Genomic DNA, 25,673 nt, shown 5'->3' on the forward strand with positions numbered 1-25,673 from the left:
CTGATTATTCGGACTGATTACTCTTGAGCACATGACTAAAAAGTACAATTCCATTAAATAGTTATTACAAAATTACTTTCAGTGAAAAGGAGCCAAGAATGACCTAGGGACCTTCTCCTTTTGTCCTTTCTCCCCCAAACCCTGGAGATGTGAACTTGAGACCTGTGCGCTGAGTAAAAGGAGATGTTGGGATGCTGCCTTGTTCGCACAACTGTCTCCAGAGCACTAATTCCCTTAATTATCAGGCCTGGGAGAGAAGTCCCCAGTGAGCTCTGTTAATTGTGGTTCTGCTCTACACACTCTCCAATCCAATTTGCTGTTATTTTTTTAAAAGAGAGCAGGGTAATGGTGCTTGAGGTGTAGAGCAAGATGGAGGAGGGAGAGGGGGGCTTGGACTGTTAGTGGTATGAACTGTTCTGTAGTTGAGCTGACTGAGAAAGGAAAATAAATGGTTTCCACTTTAATTTTAGATTTCTTTAGTGTATAGATGTAGGAGAAAGGGCTGCATCTTTGAAGGCTGGCCTTGGCGGAGCAATTGAATGCAGAGCAGAGTTTTACCATACAAACACTTTCATATGTAGTGTTTGATAAGATGAATATCCTGGACTTGAGAGCCTCCGTCCTTTGATTCTTCTCCCAGGCCTCCTCTCAAACGTAGTCTCAAATATGTCCTTCCCGGCTTTGTATGTAATGCAGTGATAGAGATGACTACGGAGGCTGTAGCAGTCAGGATGCACAGATACAAAGTAAAGCAGCTCGTGTCACTGCATAGCAATAGAATATGACGCTTTACAGAGAAGAAGCTGTCAAAGACATTGACATCCTCTTCAACGTGTAAAGGATTTTTCTTACACAACGCAATTTTCTTACACAATTTCTTACACAACACAGGGATGTATTTTTTTTTGTATGAAATGAGTTAATCAATGTTTACGTGTGCCTAGGAAACTTAGCTGCTATGGATTTTGCACATGCCACATCTTTTTACATTAAGTAAATATTCTACCATGCAGTAGAGAATCACAGTTTCATTCTGAAAACAGAAGGTGTGCTGAGGAATTGTGAAATGCAGAAAGAGGTTAACAATTACGTCAGAACTGATGAGGTGGTGAAATGATGAAAATTCATGATACAAAGTGTGAATCCATAATGTTCCACAAATGGTGCAAGAAACATAGGAATGCAATGAAATAGAGTATGTAAGGCCAATATCACATCTAACAACCATCTTAATCCTTAAAAGGATTAAACAAACTATTGTTGTGTTTTCAAATCGTGGTTTATGCATGACAGGTCTTGCTTGTAATAATTTAAAATATTTTATCAAGGCTTACTTCAATATGTATGGCTCATCGTACGTATCACAGCGTTTTATGCATCAACCATGTGGTTAGAATAGAGTCATGATAAACTTCCTGCGCTCAATTTAAAAAGTTGTCAGAGGCAGAGACTTGCCAAGTAGACTTGTGGCTTTGCATATTATTGAACAAAGCATGTTAATGACCAGTTTTTCTCAAATATCCTTCTGTAACGGAATATAGCCTTTTGCTTTGGTGAAGTCAATGGTACTCTGGCAGTGGATAACAGTTTCGCTGCTGTACATTTAACGTAAGGCTCTGAGCTCTAGCCGCCTGGGCCTGTGATGCCTCTGAGAGCTAATCATACCCGTTTCAGACAGACCTCTGTTAGACAGCTAATGGAGTGTTCTAAGGTTCATTTACAGCCATACGTCCCCCATCAATAAGCAATTAAGAGGTGTGGAAACAAGAAGGCGTTCAGGCCATCAGACATTTTCCCCCCTTCGTTTTAATCAATTAATCGCTTTGGCATGTCTGCTTGAAACCCCCCAAATAGATTTAGATATAAAAGTTACACATGAAACGGCTCTATTCCCAGGCCAGTAATGCTGATGTAGGATCTTTTTAAGCGTGTCTTATCAATTGAGAGATTCATGGTGGAACTCCCACTGGGCTCTCTTTTAACCCCTTCTCCTAGTTTCACACACTGTTTTTCTTTCCTATAAAGGCTCAGAGAAGCCAAACGGACCAGACATATTCTGCTTCCTCTATGCCGGGTGTGAAGGCAAATTCACAGGAAATGTTTTATGTGATAATATAGCAGGCAGAATATCTAATGCCAGCCTTGAGGATGCAGCAACTGGGAAAGTCTGAAACATTCAGAGTAGCAGGGAAATTTAGATGTCAACACTTTTTTCTATCTTTCATCCTCCTCAACTGATGTTGTCACTGTGACCGCCATCTGCATTTTCATATTGTTCATCCATTTATTCAACTCACCCTCTTTTCACACTCCTGGTCATCCACTCCTATATCTCCCTTGATGGGTTTATTATTGATCTACGCATTCAGTGAGGGACCGCTATTTGAGGAATTTGCTTTCAAAAGACCAACACTAGTGTAGTGTAACATGGATTGCATGTTAAGCATCTGAATTTATGTGAAGGGGCTATATTTCCTGTTCACTCAGCTTAACTCCCATTGCTCTTCTCTGCTGTAAAGTGGTGCTCACATGTTTTCCTATTTCTGTGACATGCTTGTAGGTTTCCCTTGAGAGAGCCAGGCAATGGGCTGCTAATACTGTATGATATGCATGAGCTCTGCTCCATATCTTTAACCAGCCCCATTAGACTGGCATGAAACCCAGGGGATCCTGAACACAGCATAGGGCCCTGGCTAACAGCCCTGCTTTATGACACAAACAATCCTGAGCACACAGTGTCAAGGATAATGAGTTTAACGTTTATAATAGTAGTATAATTAGTCATTTTTAGTACATTTTTAGCTGTCATGTGTTGTTGCCTAACCTGTCCCTTTCTCTTTCCAAAGCTCCTCCAAACAACATCTCAGTTACGGCAGAGAACTGTCCAGCTCCATTCAGCCGGTACCAGGCCCAGAACTTCACTCTACTGTGCACTGCAAAGGGAGGCAAACCTGCCCCTTCGGTGAGTCACACATGTATGCACTTGAACATGCTGTTCAGTGCATATACAGTGCAGTATATAGGACAACTCACGCTGTTAACAATATTAATGTACACATGAAAGGTTCCAGTCATGTGTAGCCCACTGCATGTATAAATAATCTCTTCAATCATCCCCTTCTACAACTAGCCTTCGGCATGTATAAATAATCTCTTCAATCATCCCCTTCTACAACTAGCCCACTGCGTGTATAAATAATCTCTTCAATCATCCCCTTCTACAACTAGCCTTCGGCATGTATAAATAATCTCTTCAATCATCCCCTTCTACAACTAGCCCACTGCATGTATAAATAATCTCTTCAATCATCCCCTTCTACAACTAGCCTTCGGCATGTATAAATAATCTCTTCAATCATCCCCTTCTACAACTAGCCCACTGCGTGTATAAATCATCTCTTCAATCATCCCCTTCTACAACTAGCCCACTGCATGTATAAATAATCTCTTCAATCATCCCCTTCTACAACTAGCCCACTGCATGTATAAATAATCTCTTCAATCATCCCCTTCTACAACTAGCCCACTGCATGTATAAATAATCTCTTCAATCATCCCCTTCTACAACTAGCCCATGGCATGTATAAATAATCTCTTCAATCATCCTCTTCTACAACTAGCCCACTGCATGTATAAATAATCTCTTCAATCATCCCCTTCTACAACTAGCCCATGGCATGTATAAATAATCTCTTCAATCATCCCCTTCTACAACTAGCCCACTGCGTGTATAAATAATCTCTTCAATCATCCCCTTCTACAACTAGCCCACTGCATGTATAAATAATCTCTTCAATCATCCCCTTCTACAACTAGCCCACTGCGTGTATAAATAATCTCTTCAATCATCCTCTTCTACAACTAGCCCACTGCGTGTATAAATAATCTCTTCAATCATCCCCTTCTATAACTAGCCCACTGCGTGTATAAATAATCTCTTCAATCATCCCCTTCTACAACTAGCCCACTGCATGTATAAATAATCTCTTCAATCATCCCCTTCTACAACTAGCCCACTGCGTGTATAAATAATCTCTTCAATCATCCTCTTCTACAACTAGCCCACTGCGTGTATAAATAATCTCTTCAATCATCCCCTTCTATAACTAGCCCACTGCATGTATAAATAATCTCTTCAATCATCCCCTTCTATAACTAGCCCACTGCGTGTATAAATAATCTCTTCAATCATCCCCTTCTACAACTAGCCCACTGCATGTATAAATAATCTCTTCAATCATCCCCTTCTACAACTAGCCCATGGCATGTATAAATAATCTCTTCAATCATCCCCTTCTACAACTAGCCCATGGCATGTATAAATAATCTCTTCAATCATCCCCTTCTACAACTAGCCCACTGCATGTATAAATAATCTCTTCAATCATCCTCTTCTACAACTAGCCCACTGCATGTATAAATAATCTCTTCAATCATCCCCTTCTACAACTAGCCCATGGCATGTATAAATAATCTCTTCAATCATCCCCTTCTATAACTAGCCCACTGCGTGTATAAATAATCTCTTCAATCATCCCCTTCTACAACTAGCCCACTGCGTGTATAAATAATCTCTTCAATCATCCCCTTCTATAACTAGCCCACTGCTGTATTTTGTGGTATAAAAACTTGTACATAATTGTTCATTGTTTTCTGAAAGGTATTGTTGAAAAGATAGGAGGTAAAGTACACTCAACAAAAATGTTAACGCAACATGCCAACAATTTCAAAGATTTTACCGAGTTACAATTCATATAAGGAAATCAGTTAGTTGAAATGAATGTATTAGGCCCTAATCTATGGATTTAACATGACTGGGAATACAGATATGCATCTGTTGTCCACAGATACCTTTAAAAAAGGCAGGGCCGTGGATCAGAAAACCAGTCAGTATCTGGTATGACCACCATTTGCCTCATGCAGCGTGACACATTTCCTTCACATAGAATTTATCAGGCTGTTGATTGTGGCCTGTGGAATGTTGTCCCACTCCTCTTCAATGGCTGTGTGAAGTTGCTGGATATTGGCGGGAAATGAAACACGCTGTCGTTCACGTCCTTCCAGAGCATTTATTAACATGTCTGGTGAGTATGCAGTCCATTATAATGCCGGAACATGAGGTGATGAGTGGCACGACAATGGCCCTCAGTATCTCATCATGTTATCTCTGTGCATATTGCCATTGATAAAATGCAATTGTGTTGGTTGTCCGTAGCTTATGCCTGCCCATACCATAACCCCACTTCCACCATGGGGCACTCGGTTCACAACATTGACATCAGCAAACTGCTCGCCCACACGATGCCATACACGTTGTCTGCCATTTGCCAGGTACAGTTGAAACGGGGATTCATCCATGAAGAGCACACTTCTCCAGTGTGCAAGTGGCCATCGAAGGTGAGTATTTGCCCACTGAAGTCAGTTACGACGCCGAACTGCAGTCAGGTCAAGACCGTGGTGAGGATGATGAGCATGCAGATGAGCTTCCCTGAGACAGTTTGTGCAGAAATTCCTCGGTTGTGCAAACCCACAGTTTCATCAGCTGTCCGGGTGGCTGGTCTCAGACGAAGAAGCTGGATGTGGAGGTCCTGGGCTGGCATGGTTACACGTGGTCTGCGGTGGTGAGGCCGGTTGGACGTACTGCCAAATTCTCTAAAGCGACGTTGGAGGTGGCTTATGGTATAGAAATTAACATAAACATCTCTGGCAACAGTTCTGGTGGACATTCCTGCTGTCAGCATGCCAATTGCACGCTCCTTCAAAACTTGAGACATCTATGGCATTGTGTTGTGTGACACAACTGCACAGAGTGTCCTTTTATTGTCCCCAACACAAGGTGCACCTGTGTAATGATCATGCTGTTTAATCAGCTTCTTGATAAGTCACACCTGTTAGGTGGATGGATTATCTTGATGAAGGAGAAATGCTCACTTACAGGGATTTAAACACATTTCTGCACAACATTTGAGAGAAATAAGCTTTTTGTGCATATGGAACATTTCTGGGATGTTTTATTTCAGATTTTTTTTCCAGATTTTTTGTTTTTATTTTCACCCATAGAACATGGGACAAACACTTTACATGTTTATATTTTTGTTCTGTGTAGAAGGGGATGATTGAAGAGATTATTTTCTATGGAAGAGTTTGACTTGTGAATCATAATTTATATAAATACACCAGGCAATGTAGTCATTATAGAGACTATTTAAAAAAAAAAAAGATCAAACATGGACATACGGGTAGACCGAGTTTGGATCATTAATCTTATCACAAAGTGACTAATTAGTAATGATTGTACCAGGAATTTGCATTAGACACCCCGCTATTCCCTAAACTTTTTATGATAGCAGACAAGGTAGTAGAGATAGCTGAAGCCACATGCGTCTCTGTCTTCTGGCCTATGAGCCTATGAACACTGCTTGAGTGGCGCCACTCGCTGTTCGTCCCCACTGGGCCATTAATCATTTAATTATGAACCCAGTGAGAGGTGAATACAAGGTGAACATGATTTCCGTCTCTCAGGTACTGACTGACCACCTATATAAAGCCCCATGAGTGCGTTCCATGGCCTGCCTGACACTCTGCTATAATGATCCCACAGCTGGTTTTAAGTCATTACAGTCCTGCTCTGCTGGACTTCTCTCCCAACCTTGAAGGAGGAAATGAGATAGATCTGAAAGACCATCTCTCCAAATATATGTATGCCTGTAGTCTTTCCATTAGACTCCCTGAGTAGCTCTAGTCATGCAGAGGATCAACTCATGCAGTGGGGTAGTCATTTGGTTTCAAAGATGGGTGTCAGTGGATCTGGTCAGGAGTTTTATGACTCATCAAATCACTGATGATTCTACAAGTGGATTTGGTCAGACTGTAATCTTCTAAAACAAGAGGCTCCCACGCTGAGGTCTGTCCAACGCTGGTCCGACCAAGCTGACTCCACACTCCAAGACTGCTTCCATCACGTGGACTGGGAGATGTTTCGTATTGCGTCAGATAACAACATTGACGAATACGCTGATTCGGTGTGCGAGTTCATTAGAACGTGCGTTGAAGATGTCGTTCCCATAGCAACGATTAAAACATTCCCTAACCAGAAACCGTGGATTGATGGCAGCATTCGTGTGAAACTGAAAGCGCGAACCACTGCTTTTAATCAGGGCAAGGTGTCTGGTAACATGACCGAATACAAACAGTGCAGCTATTCCCTCCGCAAGGCTATCAAACAAGCTAAGCGCCAGTACAGAGACAAAGTAGAATCTCAATTCAACGGCTCAGACACAAGAGGCATGTGGCAGGGTCTACAGTCAATCACGGACTACAGGAAGAAACCCAGCCCAGTCACGGACCAGGATGTCTTGCTCCCAGGCAGACTAAATAACTTTTTTGCCCGCTTTGAGGACAATACAGTGCCACTGACACGGCCTGCAACGAAAACATGCGGTCTCTCCTTCACTGCAGCCGAGGTGAGTAAGACATTTAAACGTGTTAACCCTCGCAAGGCTGCAGGCCCAGATGGCATCCCCAGCCGCGCCCTCAGAGCATGCGCAGACCAGCTGGCCGGTGTGTTTACGGACATATTCAATCAATCCCTATACCAGTCTGCTGTTCCCACATGCTTCAAGAGGGCCACCATTGTTCCTGTTCCCAAGAAAGCTAAGGTAACTGAGCTAAATGACTACCGCCCCGTAGCACTCACATCCGTCATCATGAAGTGCTTTGAGAGACTAGTCAAGGACCATATCACCTCCACCCTACCTGACACCCTAGACCCACTCCAATTTGCTTACCGCCCAAATAGGTCCACAGACGATGCAATCTCAACCACACTGCACACTGCCCTAACCCATCTGGACAAGAGGAATACCTATGTGAGAATGCTGTTCATCGACTACAGCTCGGCATTCAACACCATAGTACCCTCCAAGCTCGTCATCAAGCTCGAGACCCTGGGTCTCGACCCCGCCCTGTGCAACTGGGTACTGGACTTCCTGACGGGCCGCCCCCAGGTGGTGAGGGTAGGCAACAACATCTCCTCCCCGCTGATCCTCAACACTGGGGCCCCACAAGGTTGCGTTCTGAGCCCTCTCCTGTACTCCCTGTTCACCCACGACTGCGTGGCCACGCACGCCTCCAACTCAATCATCAAGTTTGCGGACGACACAACAGTGGTAGGCTTGATTACCAACAACGATGAGACGGCCTACAGGGAGGAGGTGAGGGCCCTCGGAGTGTGGTGTCAGGAAAACAACCTCACACTCAACGTCAACAAAACTAAGGAGATGATTGTGGACTTCAGGAAACAGCAGAGGGAACACCCCCCTATCCACATCGATGGAACAGTAGTGGAGAGGGTAGCAAGTTTTAAGTTCCTCGGCATACACATCACAGACAAACTGAATTGGTCCACTCACACAGACAGCATCGTGAAGAAGGCGCAGCAGCGCCTCTTCAACCTCAGGAGGCTGAAGAAATTCGGCTTGTCACCAAAAGCACTCACAAACTTCTACAGATGCACAATCGAGAGCATCCTGGCGGGCTGTATCACCGCCTGGTATGGCAACTGCACCGCCCTCAACCGTAAGGCTCTCCAGAGGGTAGTGAGGTCTGCACAACGCATCACCGGGGGCAAACTACCTGCCCTCCAGGACACCTACACCACCCGATGTCACAGGAAGGCCATAAAGATCATCAAGGACATCAACCACCCGAGCCACTGCCTGTTCACCCCGCTATCATCCAGAAGGCGAGGTCAGTACAGGTGCATCAAAGCTGGGACCGAGAGACTGAAAAACAGCTTCTATCTCAAGGCCATCAGACTGTTAAACAGCCACCACTAACACTGAGTGGCTGCTGCCAACACACTGACACTGACTCAACTCCAGCCACTTTAATAATGGGAATTGATGGGAAATGATGTAAATATATCACTAGCCACTTTAAACAATGCTACCTTATATAAATGTTACTTACCCTACATTATTCATCTCATATGCATACGTATATACTGTACTCTATATCATCGACGGTATCCTTATGTAATACATGTATCACTAGCCACTTTATACTATACTATGCCACTTTGTTTACATACTCATCTCATTTGTACATACTGTACCCGATACCATCTACTGTATCTTGCCTATGCTGCTCTGTACCATCACTCATTCATATATCCTTATGTACATATTCTTTATCCCCTTACACTGTGTACAAGACAGTAGTTTTGGAATTGTTAGTTAGATTACTTGTTATTACTGCATTGTCGGAACTAGAAGCACAAGCATTTCGCTACACTCGCATTAACATCTGCTAACCATGTGTATGTGACAAATAAAATTTGACAAATAAAAATTTGATTTGATTTGTCTAAATACATACAGAAGGTAATATAGAGGGTACATGTTACATAAGGAGACAGATTGTGGTGATGGCCCTGCGATAGACTAGTGTCCTGTCCAGGATTTATACTTGTACATCTAGCCGCCTCACACTAGAGGCTTTCAAGAAATAGACCTGGGGCTTTCCCATCCGGACCCGATGTGCATGAATACATTTTTTAAATATAGATAATCGTTCCTAATGGATGCGAGGACAACCAGACACGATCTGAGCCGAGCAAGGGAAGCAGCAGAAAAGTAAATTCTATAAGCTACTTTATTAACCGGAGCTGATAAAGCGTGAGGGACTGGAGGTACAGAGAGGTGACGCTCTAGCAGGGACCGTGCTGTGTGTGTAGGCTTCGGTGAGTGTGAGCGAGTGAGACAGAATGGGGAACAAGGAGGAGGGAGAGACGAGAGATAGCAACCAACCGTGCCGACTCACGCTATAGTAGAATAATAGCTTCCAAAACTAGATTATTTTTCATCCAATATGATTAGGTAGTACCTGTCTTGACTGCATCAAACTGAGAGAAGCTACATAGCTAGCTAGGCTAATTGAGACTTCATGCGCTTTCTTGTCCTACACAGTTACAAACAACAACAACTTCATTCAGAATATAAAGTAGCAGCCTACCTGTTGCCTCTTGGTCGTTGTAGCCTATCTTTCTCCTTTAACTTTTAATTCCATAATTAATTTACCTTTCTACTCTCCTTTGTAGCTGACGTGTTAGAAGCTCTGTGGCAAATATGCCAATTATTATAGAAGACTATTGGATGATTCACAGAGAGTGGTCCGTTAAGGCTTGCTAGCTGTTCGGGTAGACTTTCAGTCATTACGCTAATGCTAGTTAGCAATGGCAGGCTAAATTACCTTCATAAAATTTCCTTCGAACTGCACAAAGAGAAATACAAATTGTGTCTATGAGTTCATCTGACTCTTGGTAATTAGAAAAAGAGCTAAATTGACTAAATCTTTCACTATATACTCTTAATGCGTTTTGATATGGCCTAACAGAACCCCTAAAACCTCAATCATTTTGACGTTTCAAAATCATTTAGTAGCATGTTTTAACCTTTGAATTTTGATTTGTTTAACTGTTAGGCTGTGTGAAATTAGACAAGAGGATTATGTTGTCCCATCTCAACTGTTCAACTGTTCTGCCTGCGGCAATGGAACCCTGACCTGTTCACCGGACGTGCTACCTGTCCCAGACCTGCTGTTTTCAACTCTCTAGAGACAGCAGGAGCGGTAGAGATACTCTCAATGATCGGCTATGAAAAGCCAACTGACATTTACTCCTGAGGTGCTGACTTGCTGCGCCCTCGACAACTACTGTGATTATTATTATTTGACCATGCTGGTCATTTATGAACATTTGAAAATCTTGGCCATGTTCTGTTATAATCTCCACCCTGCACAGCCAGAAGAGGACTGGTCACCCCTCAGAGCCTTGTTCCTGTCTAGGTTTGTTCCTAGGTTTTGGCCTTTCTAGGGTGTTTTCTTACACCTGCATTGCTTGTTGTTTGGGGTTTTAGGCAGGGTTTCTGTACAGAACTTTTAGATATCAGCTGATGGAAGAAGAGCTACATAAATACATTTGATTTGATTTTAAAATAAATAATTACTAAACCAGCACGATCAGGGACTCAGTTCAAAAACACTTAGAGGTTTGAGCATTAAATTCATGTTAGGTTACGTGAGGTAACAAAAGAAGCAACCTTTCTGGATGAAGATTGAGTGGTAGGAGTGGGCAGTTTAGATTTATGATTAAGAAACTGGTTGACAAGGAGAGTTGTCTCCAAGGAAATGGAACAAGTAACTATATATTTACATGAAGTACTGAATGAAAGTGTGTCTGTGTTTGTAACATGACCATGCTATGATTCTAAATATTAGAGGATACAGTACTTTTGTTGACTCCAGAAGAAGTTTTGATGCCTCTGTGGAGAGCTAATCACCCTGCCAGGGTTGCCCAGTACTGTAGGACTAAATCAAAACCCAGTAAACAAATTCTGACATTGTTCACAGATATATTTTATAACAGGAGTGCCTCTTGACTCCCCAATCCTGCACATTTCTCTTTTTCATCTCCTTGGAGATATAGTGTTGTGGTCCTTAACCAGTGGAGGACAACATTCATTTAAAAAAAAGTTAAGTCAGAAGAAATCGTTTTGGATTTATTTCAAGAGACACTCGCCAGCATAGTAAATCCCATGTTTGCAGACTTTTTAGTTGCAAATACGTATACACCATACTACATAGTGCTTCATCAACCAGTAGTCTTTATTTGTAACATGTCATTAACCAAAGTATAGAGCATAATGGAATTGTATTCTCGTTATGTCATTAATTGTTGTTATTTGAAGTTATGGTATTATGAAACCCCATTATTAGCTGTATAAGGATCTGCTCCAGCAGCACTACTGTATTGGCCTGGGTTTTGTGAATGCAACTTCAAACGCCATTCTGCCATTTGATGAAACGCATTTGCTCTTTGTCAGTGCTGTTGCCTGGGAGCTTGTTACAAAATGAGCTGTTGTGGGCTCTGTTTGCTATTTTCCCAGTCTTAAATGCTTTTCTAAGTCTTTATCAATGCATGTTCTGTGTTTACACATACACCATTTAACAGAGGTCAACAGTGTTTTGGTTACCATACAGACTTTCACATTGCAGCTTATGTGATCAGCCATCATTTGAGTTTTTTCGGTTAGCTTGTAAGCGTAATCAATGGCTGCTATGTCATACAAGAGCTGTGCACTGGGTTGTGAACATCCATTCCTTTCTTTCACCAGTTATTCACCAGAAATATTCATTTGTCAGCTTTGAAGAAACTATACAAGCAACAAGAGTGTTGTTGCTTCGCTAGGTACTGTAAAAAGTGTATCACCTTCAATTTTAGATGCTTTTGATGAGCCTATCATATAGCATTAATAGTTGTCTTGTGACAGGCATTACAGCATCCTCAGAGCACAAGTAACTACTGATTGAAAAGAGGAAGGATAATGACAGCTAATTATGAGAGATGATTAAGTCGTAGCTACTATTGTTTAATCTCTCTCTTTCTCCGTCTTTCCCTCTCTCTCTCTCTCTATCTCTCTCTCTCTCTCTCTCTCTCTTTCTCTATCTCTGAGTCACACTGTCACCATGTACTGCCTTGTCCCTCTGATTGTGTCAACATTAAGGTGTATTTGGGCCATTGGGGGAAGAGAAAGGGTTATTGTTACACTTCTAAATGAGCTTTGGAACCAAGATGTTAGGGCGAAGGGGTTAAGGCTGGCAGTATCTGAAGTGCAGGTGCTTTTCATCACTGTCTATTCACAGGCAGATTGCAGAGCCTACCTTGTGCCGCACCAGCTTAATTTCGCTAACACCAAGGCATTGTGCTTGGGCGGGCGTTCAGAATTACATCTTTGTTTGTTTGTCGAAGCTCTCTCGAATCCGAATGAAGCTGGTGGTGTGTGCTCTGGCTCTATTGTCTGAACACATTGGACCCTGATGCATTTGGGGATGTAGAACAGAGGCGTGATTGATAATCACTTTATTCCACTATAAAGGACCATGCATAAAGACCACTGAAAACCACAAATAGCTTCTCATTACAACACAGCTACCACTGCCCACTGTCTAAATTACAGCCAGCAGCAAGACTCATATGCAGACACCAAAAGAAGTAGCCAGCCTAAAGACATCTCTATTACAATGGACTTTCATTGCCTCTAGTATGCTGATTAAAGTGGCAATAACAAAAAAATAAAGCTAAGGGATGGGGTGGAGAAATGTAAAGACTCTCAAATTCATAAACAGATGATAGTTTTGAGGCTCTATAGTGTTTGTTTACATTTACGTTGTTTACAAACATTGGAGAAAAACAAGCTTATATTTTGAGTTCTGATGGGCTCATGAGGTATTTATAGGTTATAGTCTTCAATAATCAATGGACATAGCAACTTCTGGTTGCCCCTTTAAGCCTAGTGAATACGTGAGGATTAGGTATTTCAGGTAAGTCGATCAGTTTGACTATCAGGATGAATATCAGGATATCAATTTCAATTTCTTTTACCGAAAGTGTATTCACAAATTCAAAGGAAAATTCAATTGATCAGTGTATTTTTGTCTTAATGTGAGAGGATTTCATAATCCATGAAATGTAACAAACGGTATTCTTCCCATTGTAAATGATGCATAGTAAACCAATACAATACTGACTAATTACTATTCAATGATTTAACCTACTTTTAAAGCGTTCTATCTTCTAGAAAGTACTGACTATCATGTATATACAGTGGGGTCCATATTCATTGGCGCCCTTAATAAAGATGTTACGGTGCGTGAATAGGTTAGGAGGAGACAAGGCACAGCTGGGGGAAAGAGGGGGAGAAAAGGTAACCTAACAACGACCAGCAGAGGGAGACAGGGTGAAGGGAAAGGACAGAGACAAGACACAACATGACAGTACATGACAAAAGATAAGCAAAAAATAGATGGATCTTCCAGCAAGAGAATTATCCCAAGCATTAATCAAAATCCACAAAGAAATGGTTATTCGACCACAAAATCAACATTTTGTTTGTTTTGAAGAGGGCAGTCCATAAGTGGAAGGATATCAAGGATCTGGAAAGATTGTGTATGGAGGAATGGTCTAAGAGCCTTCCAAATGTGTTCTCCAATCTCATAAAACATTTTAGAATGTCGTTATCCTCGCAAGTGGAGGGTGCGAGACTATTTTTTTTACAAAATCTCTTCCTCAGAATATAATGTAAAAAAATGAGCATACAATATAGCTATGTATATAATATAATATAGCTATATGTATACATTTTTGTCTCATCTTTATCAAGGGATCCAATAATTCTGGACCTCACTGTATGTGTATGAATGATCCTGAATTATTGAGTAGTAACATAAAGTACTATATAAAATGATTATGGGATTATATAGACATCCACAATGATGGTCTCTCACTGGCACCTGAGGTCCATATGATGCAACTCTTCCAGACCTTATACAATATATCCTTTTACTGGTTTGAATAACATGCAATGATTATTTAAAACAACCTCAAAGCAACAGTTTTCTCTGTCAAAATATATTTCTAAAGAAAACAGTAAATAAATAAATTGCACAGTAGAGTTGGATGAATCCTTCTGACTTACAATTGGTACAGCACTCACTTCATTGTTTGGGAAAGTAGGAGAGATAGTGCCCCACACTGGTCAGCAGTGCATACAACAGATGTGACTGCACCAAATGTGCCACTGCTTCTGCAAATCTTGAGATATTTTTCTAAATAGGAAGGACACATCCTAGAGCTTGATTTTGTTATATGTTCTGTATAAAAGCAAGGTGCTTTGTGGATTCAAGCTTTTTCAAATGTCAAGGCAGCCATTCATCCTGGACTGACAGTTGGTATTTTATGTAAACCTCCAATAATGTTGCTATGTTACATTTGGTATGGTTACTTAAGACCGAAGGTTACGTAGCCCTTTCCACTCACAGCCCTTGTTATCCCCTATACAGTTTGAAAATCATACAAGAAAACTGTGCACTTCACATTTCCTTATTTGAAAACTCATGTAATTTACAGTATTAACATCTATGATTGCGATGTTTGATCCACAGTTACAGGGATGACATGCGTTCTACCCTGGATTATCCTGAGCAGAGTTCCTTATGTTTTTTTTGCTGTGGAACAAGCACTTAAAAATTACAATCTGTTTGTCTGAAGTGCCTTTTGAAAGTCTAACACTGTATTTTATATCTTATCTAGCCATGTTGGCAATAAAATATGTTTTCGAATGATGCCCGCCTGACCCAGATTGTGATTTCTAATGGTACGTTTACAGTATTTGTGTGATGGTGGGGACGTAGGGCTGTGTTTCAAACAAAAACCTAAAAACGTGCTTGCTTCAGTTCCTCAATGGCAAAGCTAAGAGTGCTCAAAAAAATCACCTTGCTCGGCCTCCGAACGCAAGGCACTACAGAGGGTAGTGCTTATGGCCCAGTACATCACTGGGGCTAAGCTGCCTGCCATCCAGGACCTCTACACCAGGCAGTGTCAGAGGAAGGCACTACAAATTGTCAAAGACCCCAGCCACCCCAGTCATAGACTGTTCACTCTACTATCGCATGGCAAGCGGTACCGGAGTGCCAAGTCTAGGACAAAAAGGCTTCTCAACAGTTTTTACCCCCAAGCCATAAGACTCCTGAACAGGTAACCAAATGGCTACCCGGACTATTTACATTGTGTTCCCCCCCAACCCCTCTTTTACGCTGCTGCTACTCTCTGTTTATCATATATGCATAGTCACTTAACCATATCTACATGTACATACTATCTCAATCAGCCTGACTAACCGGTGTCTGTATGTAGCCGGTTAGTCACTTAAATGGACATTCATGTACATACTACCTCAATTGGACTGACCAACCAGTGCTCCCGCACATTGGCTAACCAGGCTATCTGCATTGTGTCCCACCACCCACCACCCGCCAACCCCTCTTTTACGCTACTGCTACTCTCTGTTCATCATATATGCATAGTCACTTAACTATATCTACATGTACATACTACCTCAATCAGCCCGACTAACCGGTGTCTGTATATAGCCTCGCTACTGTTATTTTTCACAGTTTTTTTCTTGTTTTTTATTTCTTTACTTACCTGTTGTTCACCTAATACCTTTTTTGCACTATTGGTTAGAGCCTGTAAGTAAGCATTTCACTGTAAGGTTTACCCGTTGTATTCGGCGCACGTGACAAATAAACTTTGATTTGATTTGATTAGTTCTGTATTGACTCTTTGCCTGTTTGATGGTTCGTCGGAGGGCATAGCAGGATTTCTTATAAGCTTCCGGGTTAGAGTCCCACTCCTTGAAAGCAGCAGCTATACACTTTAGCTCAGTGCGAATGTTGCCTGTAATCCGTGGCTTCTGGTTGGGGTATGTACTGTATGTACAGTCACTGTGGGGACGACATCCTCGATGCATTTATTGATAAAGCCAGTGACTGATGTGGTGTACTCCTCAATGCCATCGGATGAATCCCAGAACGTATTCCAGTCTGTGATAGCAGAACAGTCCTGTAGTTTAGCATCTGCTTCATCTGACCACTTTTTTATAGACCTTAGTCACTGGTGCTTCCTGCTTAAATTTAGCTTGTAAACAGGAATCAGGAGGATAGAGTAATGGTCAGATTTTCCAAATGGAGGGCGAGGGAGAGCTTTGTACACGTCTCTGTGTGTGGAATAGAGGTGGTCTGGAATTTGTTTACCTCTGGTTGCCCATTTAACATGTTGATAGAAATTCGGTAAAACTGATTTAAGTTTCCCTGCGTTAAAGTCACCGGCCACTTGGAGTGCCGCCTCTGGATGAGCGTTTTCCTGTTTGCTTATGGCGGAATACAGCTCATTTAGTGCAGTTTTAGTTCCAACCTTGCTCTGTGGTGGTATGTAGACAGCTACGAAAAATACAGATGAAAACTCTCTGGGTAAAAAGTGTGGTCTGCAGCTTATCATAAGATACTCCACCTCAGGTGAGCAAAACTTTGAGACTTCCTTAGATATTGTGCACCAACTGTTGTTTACATAAATGCATTGGCCCCCGCCCCGTGTCTTACAAGATGCGGCTGTTCAGTCTTGCCAATAGAGTGTATAACCCGCCAGCTCTATGCTCTCAATGTCGTCGTTCATCCACGACTCGGTAAAGCATAAAATATTACCGTTTTTAATTTCCTGTTGGTAGGATTTACGTGCTTTCAGTTCGTCCTATCTATTTTCTAGCGATTGAACATTAGGGCAGATTAGCCACTCGTCGCCTGGTCCTCACAAGGAACCCTGATCTTTTGCCTCGGAATCGCCGTTTCCTTCTCCAGCGAATCACGGGGATCGGGGCCTGGTCGGGTGTCAACAGTATATCCCTCGCGTCCGACTCATTGAAGAAAAACTCTTCGTCCAGAAGTAGGAATACATCTTGTAGTGTATTCAAGGTTGAAAAAGGCTTCTGAAGTTTGTACTTTCCACTTTAAAATGTCAGTCTTGATTTGCCCTAACAAAACATGTATCAACCCCTACAAAAAATCTCTAATTATAATCAAAATATCCTTTTGCTTCAAGATTGTTTTCCTGCTGTGAGAAACAGGTCAAATTAAGATCCTACTTCTGTAGGCATACACAGGACATAGGAAGTCAACATAGCACAGACCAGTTGACTTATAGTTAAGGCTCTCAACACAGAAAACGGTATTTGTGTGACAGCTGTATACAATATACACTGTAGTACTACTGTATTATCATGTTACTAGCAGGAATACATGCGCTGTTGTGTTAAACAAGGAGGTACAGTACACCGTATGGAGGAGTCATTTAAATCCCTTGTTCATTGTTCAATCAATAGCTATGTACTGTACTGTCTATGATGTGCTGTAGCTAAAAGCCTATAAACCTGAAAGTGTTGCGTTCATGTGTGGAGGAGTGCTGGTCGTCTGTTCTCTCCCTATTGGTATCTGTTCATATGGAGCCATAGAGAGTCAGCCCCTAGGAGCATGGCCTTACGTCACACTGGTTTACACTCATTACTGCTATTTACCCAGCAGAGTGAACAGCCCCTGAGGTGGCATCAAATCAAAGCATGCCTCAGCGATCTCTTTTTACAAAAAAGCCAAACAATGGAGTGAAATGTATATTAGGCTAATAATACTTTTGCAAATTGATTCCAAATGTCCAAAGGTTCCCAAACGGACTGCAAGTCACATTTTTCTTTTCGAATAAATAAAGAAAAGAGAACATCTAAAATCACAGTATGAGTAGGGCCACGGGCACTAGTTCTGCATCCTGATGTTAAAGCTAATATCTGGAGGTTATGTGTTGAAATGGGAGCTTGAATTCCCTGTCAAGAGATTTACCAGCCAGGGATCTTAAATGCCCCCATGAAATAGTGAGGAAACTCCTGTAATATGACAGAAAAGCCTGGCTGAACACCAGGACAGGGCAAAGCTCTGACACATCTCCTCTTCAGCAGCTCACTGGTGACTGAGTACCTACAGCCCATGATCACCACTTGAAGCTGTAATAAGAATACTGGAAGGGATATAATTCAACCCAAATCTCTCCTTCTCTTTTCCCTTTTTTGTTTCTCTCCATCTCCCTCTCTCTCTCTCTCTCTCTTTATCTCTCTCCCTTTCTATTTCCCTCGCTCTCTCTCACCTCTTTTTTTTCTCTCTCAATTCTCTCCCTCTCTCCCTTTCTATTTCTCTCTCTCTCTCCCTCTCTTTTCCCTTTTTTGTCTCACCCCCCCCCTCTCTCTCTCTCTCTCTCTCCCTTTCTATTTCTCTCTCTCGCTTTCCCCTTTTTCTCTCTCTCTTTCCCCTTTTTGTCTCTCTCTCCCTCTCTTTCACTTTCTCTCTCACTTTCCCTTTGTTCTCTCTCTCTCTCTCAATTCAATTCAATTTGCTTTATTGGCATGACATAACAATGTACATATTGCCAAAGCTTACTTTGGATATTTACAATATTAAGATTTAAAGAATCAAAATTGTCAACGGTACAAATCTCTCTCTCTCTCTCTCTCTCTCTCTCTCTCTCTCTCTCTCTCTCTCTCTCTCTCTCTCTCTCTCTCTCTCTCTCAGGTGTACTTTAAGCGAGATGGAGAGTTGATAGAGGTGATTTCCTACATCCACCCCTCAGCTGTTGCAGAGGACGGCGGTGGCTCAGCGGGGGTGCGGGGTGCCAGGCCGCTCATCAGCAGGGACCTGGACGACACCAAGCTGCAGAGGTCCCTTTCCTTGTTGGATCCAGAGGGGCGGCCAGGCCGCCTGTTCACCGATAGCCCTGAGCGTGGTCGTAACACGGGCCAGCACACCCAGGGCCAGCAGCAGCAGCCCAGCCCTGCCACCGAGGTCATTCCAGAGACTGTGGTGAGCCGGGAGTTCCCCCGTTGGGTGCAGAGCACTGACCCACTCTACTACTTCAGCCACACCCACATCCCCCAGAGTGATGGCTCTGTGCTGGTGCAGGCCAGACTCACCTGGACCCTTAACCCCCAGCTGGACAATGATGCCATGTTCAGCTGTGAGGTCAAGCACCCAGCACTCTCCATGCCCATGCAGACAGAGGTCACATTGGGTGAGTACAACACAGACATACCCCTCCCCTAACTCACTCCTCTCCTCTTCTCTCCTTGTCTCCCCCCGAAGTCTTATTCAATCTCTGCTTTACTCAAGCCTCCTTATGTCTCCCTCGCAAATCTACTCCGAACAACACTGATTTCCATTTGATGCTTAATTGTGTTACAGCTGAGCAGATTGCGAGTTTAGAGTGAAATGCAAAACTCAGTAGTGACTGACGGTGCAATTCATTGAGCCGTCTGTTGCTAGATTGAGTTAACTCACAACCGTTATTGAAAAAGTCAACCTGAATAAGGGAAGCCAAATGAGAATTTAAACACAACCAGCCACGTGATGTCAATGTAGAGGCGACTCTGTGTACCCCCACATCTGACACAAATCACTGCCTCCCATATGCTCTAAATATGATGACATAATCTCAACAAATGTCCTGTATTGGAGGAGGTTTCTTTACCTTCATTTAAATTGTTTCAAGGATAAACGAGGGAATGTGACTGTGGGATTATTTGTTTGTAGTTGATTCTACAAATAATCAAAGTGAAGAAAATATACACTGAGTATACCAAACATTAGGAACACCTTCCTAATATTGAGTTGCCCCCTCCCCTTTTGCCCTCAGAACAGCCTCAATTCGTCGAGGCATGGACTCTACAAGGTGTCAAAAGCGTTCCACAGGGATGCTGGCCAATGTTGACTCCAAAGCTTCCCACAGTTGTGTTAAATTGTCTGGATGTTCTTTGGGTGGTGGACCATTCTTGATACACACGGGAAACTGTTGAGCGTGAAAAACCCAGCAGCGTTGCACTTCTTTACTGAAACCGGTGAGCCTGGCGCTTGCTACCATATTCAAAGGCACTTACATTTTTTATCTTGTCAATTCACCCTCTGAATGGCACACATACACAATCCATGTCTCAAGGCTTAAAATTCCTTCTCCTCCTGCTAGTGTCCCTTTCTCACTGTGTTGTATTGATAGACATGGGGGCGGCACACGTTGCTCGCCCTTTAGCTTTTCATAGTGTTTCTGTTGTTAGAGCAACAACAACTGCGGAGCGAGAAAAATACTCAACCAACATGGAAGGACCAGTGTTTAGGGTCTATAAAGGATTTACCAACCATGGCTGACAAGTGGCTATGTGCCAGGGAAAGAGACAGCTTAATGCTTAAGAGCCTGCATAGTGCAAATAATAAATGTTTAACCTGTTTATATTTTTACTCTCATATATTAACGCTCCAATGCCAAGCAGGAATATAACACATAGGAATAAGAACATTATCATGAAAAGATTAATAAGGATCTACTGATGTAGGATCATAATTTGATCACCCTGTTGCAGGATAACTTTCCTGCAATGCCTTAATTTAAAAACTTGTAGTGTATTTGATGTTTAAAAAGGCTTCTGAAGTTTGTAATTTCCAGACTTTATTTTCCCTTAAGAAAAATGTCAACCCCTACAAAAATATCCATTAATTATAATCAATTAATTCAACTGTCCTGTTTCTACAGGATTATTTTTCTGCTGTAGCAAACTGGTTCAAATTAAGATCCTGCTCCTGTATTATCTGTCTTCTCAAGACAAATAGCTGGAGTGTTGATTGAAACAGCCTCCTCTTTACCATTGTTACATGTTGATGGTAAAAAATACTCGGCCCAGAGGGATTTAGGCCCAGAGAAAGCCTTGCTAACTGTCAATGCCTTTCATATGTTCACAAGGCTTTTCCTATGCTGCAATTCAAGCCATTCAATTATCAGTAGCTTTGTTATTTAAAGAGATGGAAAGAGCTTCTCCAGATATTCCTCCTCAACACCCTGAGAATAGAGAACAGAAAATGTGCATTAGTTGATTTTAATTGGAGTACACTTGAAATTCATAGCATTCATAAACCTACTTGGAGCAGATTCAAACTGGAGTGGTATGAGTGAGAGCTCTTGGGGTAGGCTATGCAACAATAGACAGTACAGGTGTTGAGGTAGCAAATGTATGTCACCACTTCAAAACATTATTTCTTATATCCTTATATCCTGGTAGAATGTGATCATCTAAAATGGGACACATTTTAAATCCATCCCTCAGATTGGGCAGAACTCGGTCTTCTGATTATACAGTTAAAGCCAGCTAATTGCTCCTGGGATGTGTCACCCACTCCCTTACACTTGCCTTCCAAGGTGTATTTGGTCAGTCTTTGCACTGCCCATAAGTAATAAATATTTCACTGATTTAATATTGCCACATGAGACAGAGCGACAATCTGACAACCGACCAATGTTGTATTACATTTCATGAATATTCACAAGCTGCTCCGTGCTCGCCTTACAAATGGATTTGGGCTGAGGTCTTGGGAACCTCTCAGAATGAGCAACACCTCAGTGGGTTTCTCACCTGGGCCTCTCCATTCCAGAATTTATGATCTCAGCACATCTGAATAATTAAAAGTACTCTTTTTATTTGCATGGTCTATTATTTATCAGCATGAAAAGACTGGAGGAATTATAATTTCATATACAGTGCTGAGAAATGATCCACGGCTGCATACACCAGTCATTTCCTCGCCAGACTGATAATCAGAGAGCAGATGCTCTGTGTGTTGGGCTGTGCGTTGTGTGTGTGTGTGTGCATGCTTGCATCTTTGCGTGTGTGTGTCTCTATGTTCACCTGCGTCTCATCTCCATATTTATCCCACTTTCATCTTGCTGTTGTATGAAGTCCAATCCAGGCTGGATGTGTGCATTGAATTATACAGTGTTGGATTGATGATGACCCAATGATCCTACAGTCATCCCTTTTAAATTGTTGGTTCTGTCTTCGCTCTCTCTACCACACAGTCAAACCACTCAACCAGCCAATACTGCAGGTTCTCTGTCTATTTTAGAGTTCTCTGCAGTCATCCAAATCTGTATAGTCAGAGGCCAGGCCTGCTGATGTTTGGCTGGATCACAAAGCTCACCTGATGCAGCGAGCGCTGTTGTTTACTGAGGGCACTGTGTGTGCACTGACCCATCCCACAGTGCTAACAGTTCCATGCTGTAAAGTGAGGAGGTTGGGTTGCTGGCCGACGTCTTGGGAGTCCAGGACTTATTTCCTTATGAGGCCCTCCTGGGTGCCGCAGTATGTCAGTCACATTGCATGCTGTCCTAATCAAAAGTGATGACGTGGGACACCAACTGTCGTTGTTGGAGTGGATCCCAGAAATCAGCCATCACCCTCTTGGCGGTGCCAGCAAGCACTGTGACGCCATGAAACCAATACTGAAAATACCCTTCAGACGGAAAGTGGGAGGTGGGAAGCAGGCAGCGTGGCAATCACACTCCCATGATAACTGGCAAAGTGACATCTTCATCATGGACTTGAGACCACTTAAAGCAAAATACTGTTATTTTGATGTGTATGATAAGCTTGGTTCAATGTCTTATCTTTCATTTTTGGGGCGATGATTGTTATGGCTACTTTAGGCCTAACACAATAGAGGTGCTTGACTATAGTTCTGCCCAGTTCCTTCAGATATATTATTCTTACACATTTAGCTAGCCCAAGATTCATTCCCCCATTTCATTTCAACGTAGTAACTGTAGTGAGTCACTGTTGTCATTGTGTTGACAAGCTCTTAATCTCTCATGTGTATCGCTAGTCTTGCGTCTGTCTCCCCACTCCGTGCTCTACATCGTGATGCCTCCATCTGATTCATGTCTCTGGAAGAGAGCAACAGAAAGATAAGGATGGAGATCCTGTTATCTAAAAGGGTCCCCTGACTTGATATATGTGTGCAATGCATATTTCCAATCCCCATTTCAAATGTGACAGAGGAACTCTTATTCCATTAGGCAGATGCAGGGCATGATTCAGTAACTTCCCAAGAAAAGAGATGCTTCATTCGGTTCGGCCAACACTTTATGACTTGATTTATGGGTGAAATTGAGGTCATTTATCTATTTTAATTTTAATTTTTGTTTCACTCATCAATTGAAACAAGCACTTGATTTATATTGAAAAGTGTGAATTTGAATTATTGTAAGGTTCCTGAATAACTACACTTGTGCGTGCATCTCTGACCAACCAAATCTCATCACTTGTATTTGGTTCATTGTCTAACATTTGGGATCACAGCGTTCTATATGGTTATCAGAGGGAAATTGTTAATCAACTCAAACAATGCAGAACCAGTTCATACAGATCTCATTTAACCCACGATGATGGCCACATCACCACAAAATGACTCTCTGTCCTCCTGCTACAGTGCTGTACAGTACATCAACAAGGTTACATACAGTAGATTAACAGATGACACTAAATCTTAAATAATTTGCAAATCACTCAATGTCTTCATTCAATCTCTGCTCCATACACAATCCAAAGGCCCCTCTGAAAGTGAAGAATATGGAAGCTTCCATTTCCCCTCCCCTGAAACGTCCATTGTTTCAGTAGGAACATAATGGATATCATCTGAGGACTCCTGTCTGTACCAAGACAAGGTTCTCTGAGTGTTCCTTATCTCGCTGCCTCCACACTCCTCCTGGGGAGCTCCGATTCTCCTCCAGTAATGACTATCTATCCAATTTAGTCCCCTCTCTCCAAGGGGAAATAAATCCACCATTGTCCTAGCTGTTGATGAAAGGACATGGAGGTCCCTAGCCTCTCGCACCATGACCTTAATTGACAGGAAATTGTATTCGCCTCTCTCTCCCTCTCTACCCCTCTCCAAAATAAAAAGGTGCCTCCTGGATTTACTTGACATGCCACTGGGATGACACTGCTTTTTTGATCTCCTTTTTTTCTTTCTTTCTTTCTTTCTTTCTTTCTTTCTTTCTTTCTTTCTTTCTTTCTTTCTTTCTTTCTTTCTTTCTTTCTTTCTTTCTTTCTTTCTTTCTTTCTTTCTTTCTTTCTTTCTTTCTTTCTCTCTCTCTCTCTCTCTCTCTCTCTCTCTCTCTCCCTCCCAGCGGCTCCTAAGGGCCCCAAGCTTTTGATGACCCCCACCAGGGCAAAGGTAGGGGACACAGTGCGCATCACTGTGCAAGGATTCCAGGTAGGCGCTGGGGTTCCTGGGGTAAGTGCATGGGGGTTTATGAAACCGGAGAGCCATGTCAGTTTGGGATAGGAGGGGACAGGGGAGATATGCAGTTAAGCCTGACGAGTTTTCTGAAATAGTGACCATTCTTACAGGGTGAGGGATATACCATATGTCTTCTCAGTCTAAGGCTAGCATACTGTTTCTTGTTCTGTGGAAAAAAATGTGGAAAAAGTGCACTATTGGAAAATGTGACTGGTTTGAATTTTTGGGGGGAATATTCTTATCTTTTCACATTTCTGTTTCACTGTTGCGTACTGTCTATGCCTCAAGGCATGAAACTATTTCAATGAAAAATGAATAACCCTTTTCAAATCTGTTTGTTTATGGATACCTCCAATTCTCTGATGTTCTGTTGTTTTCTTAAGTCTATCTCCTTAAGCCAACAGGCATCCATGTCAAGCTGTTAGAGGTTTCCTCAGCAGAGCAGAGTGAGGGTTTGTTCCTGCTAGAGCATTCCAGTTAGGAGTTGTTTTTTTTTATACTATCATCCTCTGTCAAAAAAATACAATCTTTCCTGCAGTGTGAATGGTATTTAGCTGATCCCCATCTCAGTGACAGGGATAGGGATGACACAGTGGTGGCGCAGGTAGAGAGGATAAGGTTCATCCTGATAGGCCATGCTAATGAACCAGCACACCAATCGCCTTTGTTACTGTTCATTCACTGCTTCATGAATTTCTGGACATGATAGCACTGTTTGTTTTCATAAGGTGTCTGTTTGTCATTGTTTTGTTCTGGTTTGCTACTTTTGAATTGAAGAGGATCTAATCATGGCACTGATCCGGTGCCTTTAAGTTTAGTGTAGTGCAGCAGGCTGAAACCTGGGCAGATGTATGTGAGTATCTCCACCCACTGATCTCATGGTATTTGAAGTTGTCCTTTGAATAGTGTTAAGAATGGTCACTATAAACAGGCTTGACTGGGACGTACAGCCAATTGGGCCCTTCGGAAACAGATCCCAAAGAAAATCTCCCTTATCCTTCACTGGACCAAGGCTCTGAGGTTTCACCAGTAGATAAGATTTAATGCTAAATGTTTTACCTCTTTTGGCTTCTCATAGTGTGATAAAAAAAAGACATCTGTATCCCCTACGGTTTATAGTATCAGAA

At 42.3% G+C, this 25,673-nt stretch overlaps 1 protein-coding gene across 2 annotated transcripts in view; it reads left to right on the forward strand.

Annotated features, from left to right (window-relative positions):
* LOC110494440 (immunoglobulin superfamily member 21) overlaps positions 1 to 25,673 on the forward strand; it is a 275,341-nt gene that overhangs the window by 243,117 nt on the left and 6,551 nt on the right. Inside the window, exons 5-7 of one of the 2 annotated variants that reach the window (XM_036950494.1) lie at positions 2,847 to 2,962; positions 19,003 to 19,498; positions 24,434 to 24,540. In XM_036950494.1, the coding sequence (XP_036806389.1) occupies positions 2,847 to 2,962; positions 19,003 to 19,498; positions 24,434 to 24,540 (719 nt within the window). The remainder of the gene's footprint in view (positions 1 to 2,846; positions 2,963 to 19,002; positions 19,499 to 24,433; positions 24,541 to 25,673) is intronic. The other variant, XM_036950495.1, reaches the window with a different exon arrangement.

This window comes from Oncorhynchus mykiss, chromosome 17 (assembly GCF_013265735.2).
Source record: "Oncorhynchus mykiss isolate Arlee chromosome 17, USDA_OmykA_1.1, whole genome shotgun sequence".
Classification (NCBI taxonomy): domain Eukaryota; kingdom Metazoa; phylum Chordata; class Actinopteri; order Salmoniformes; family Salmonidae; genus Oncorhynchus; species Oncorhynchus mykiss.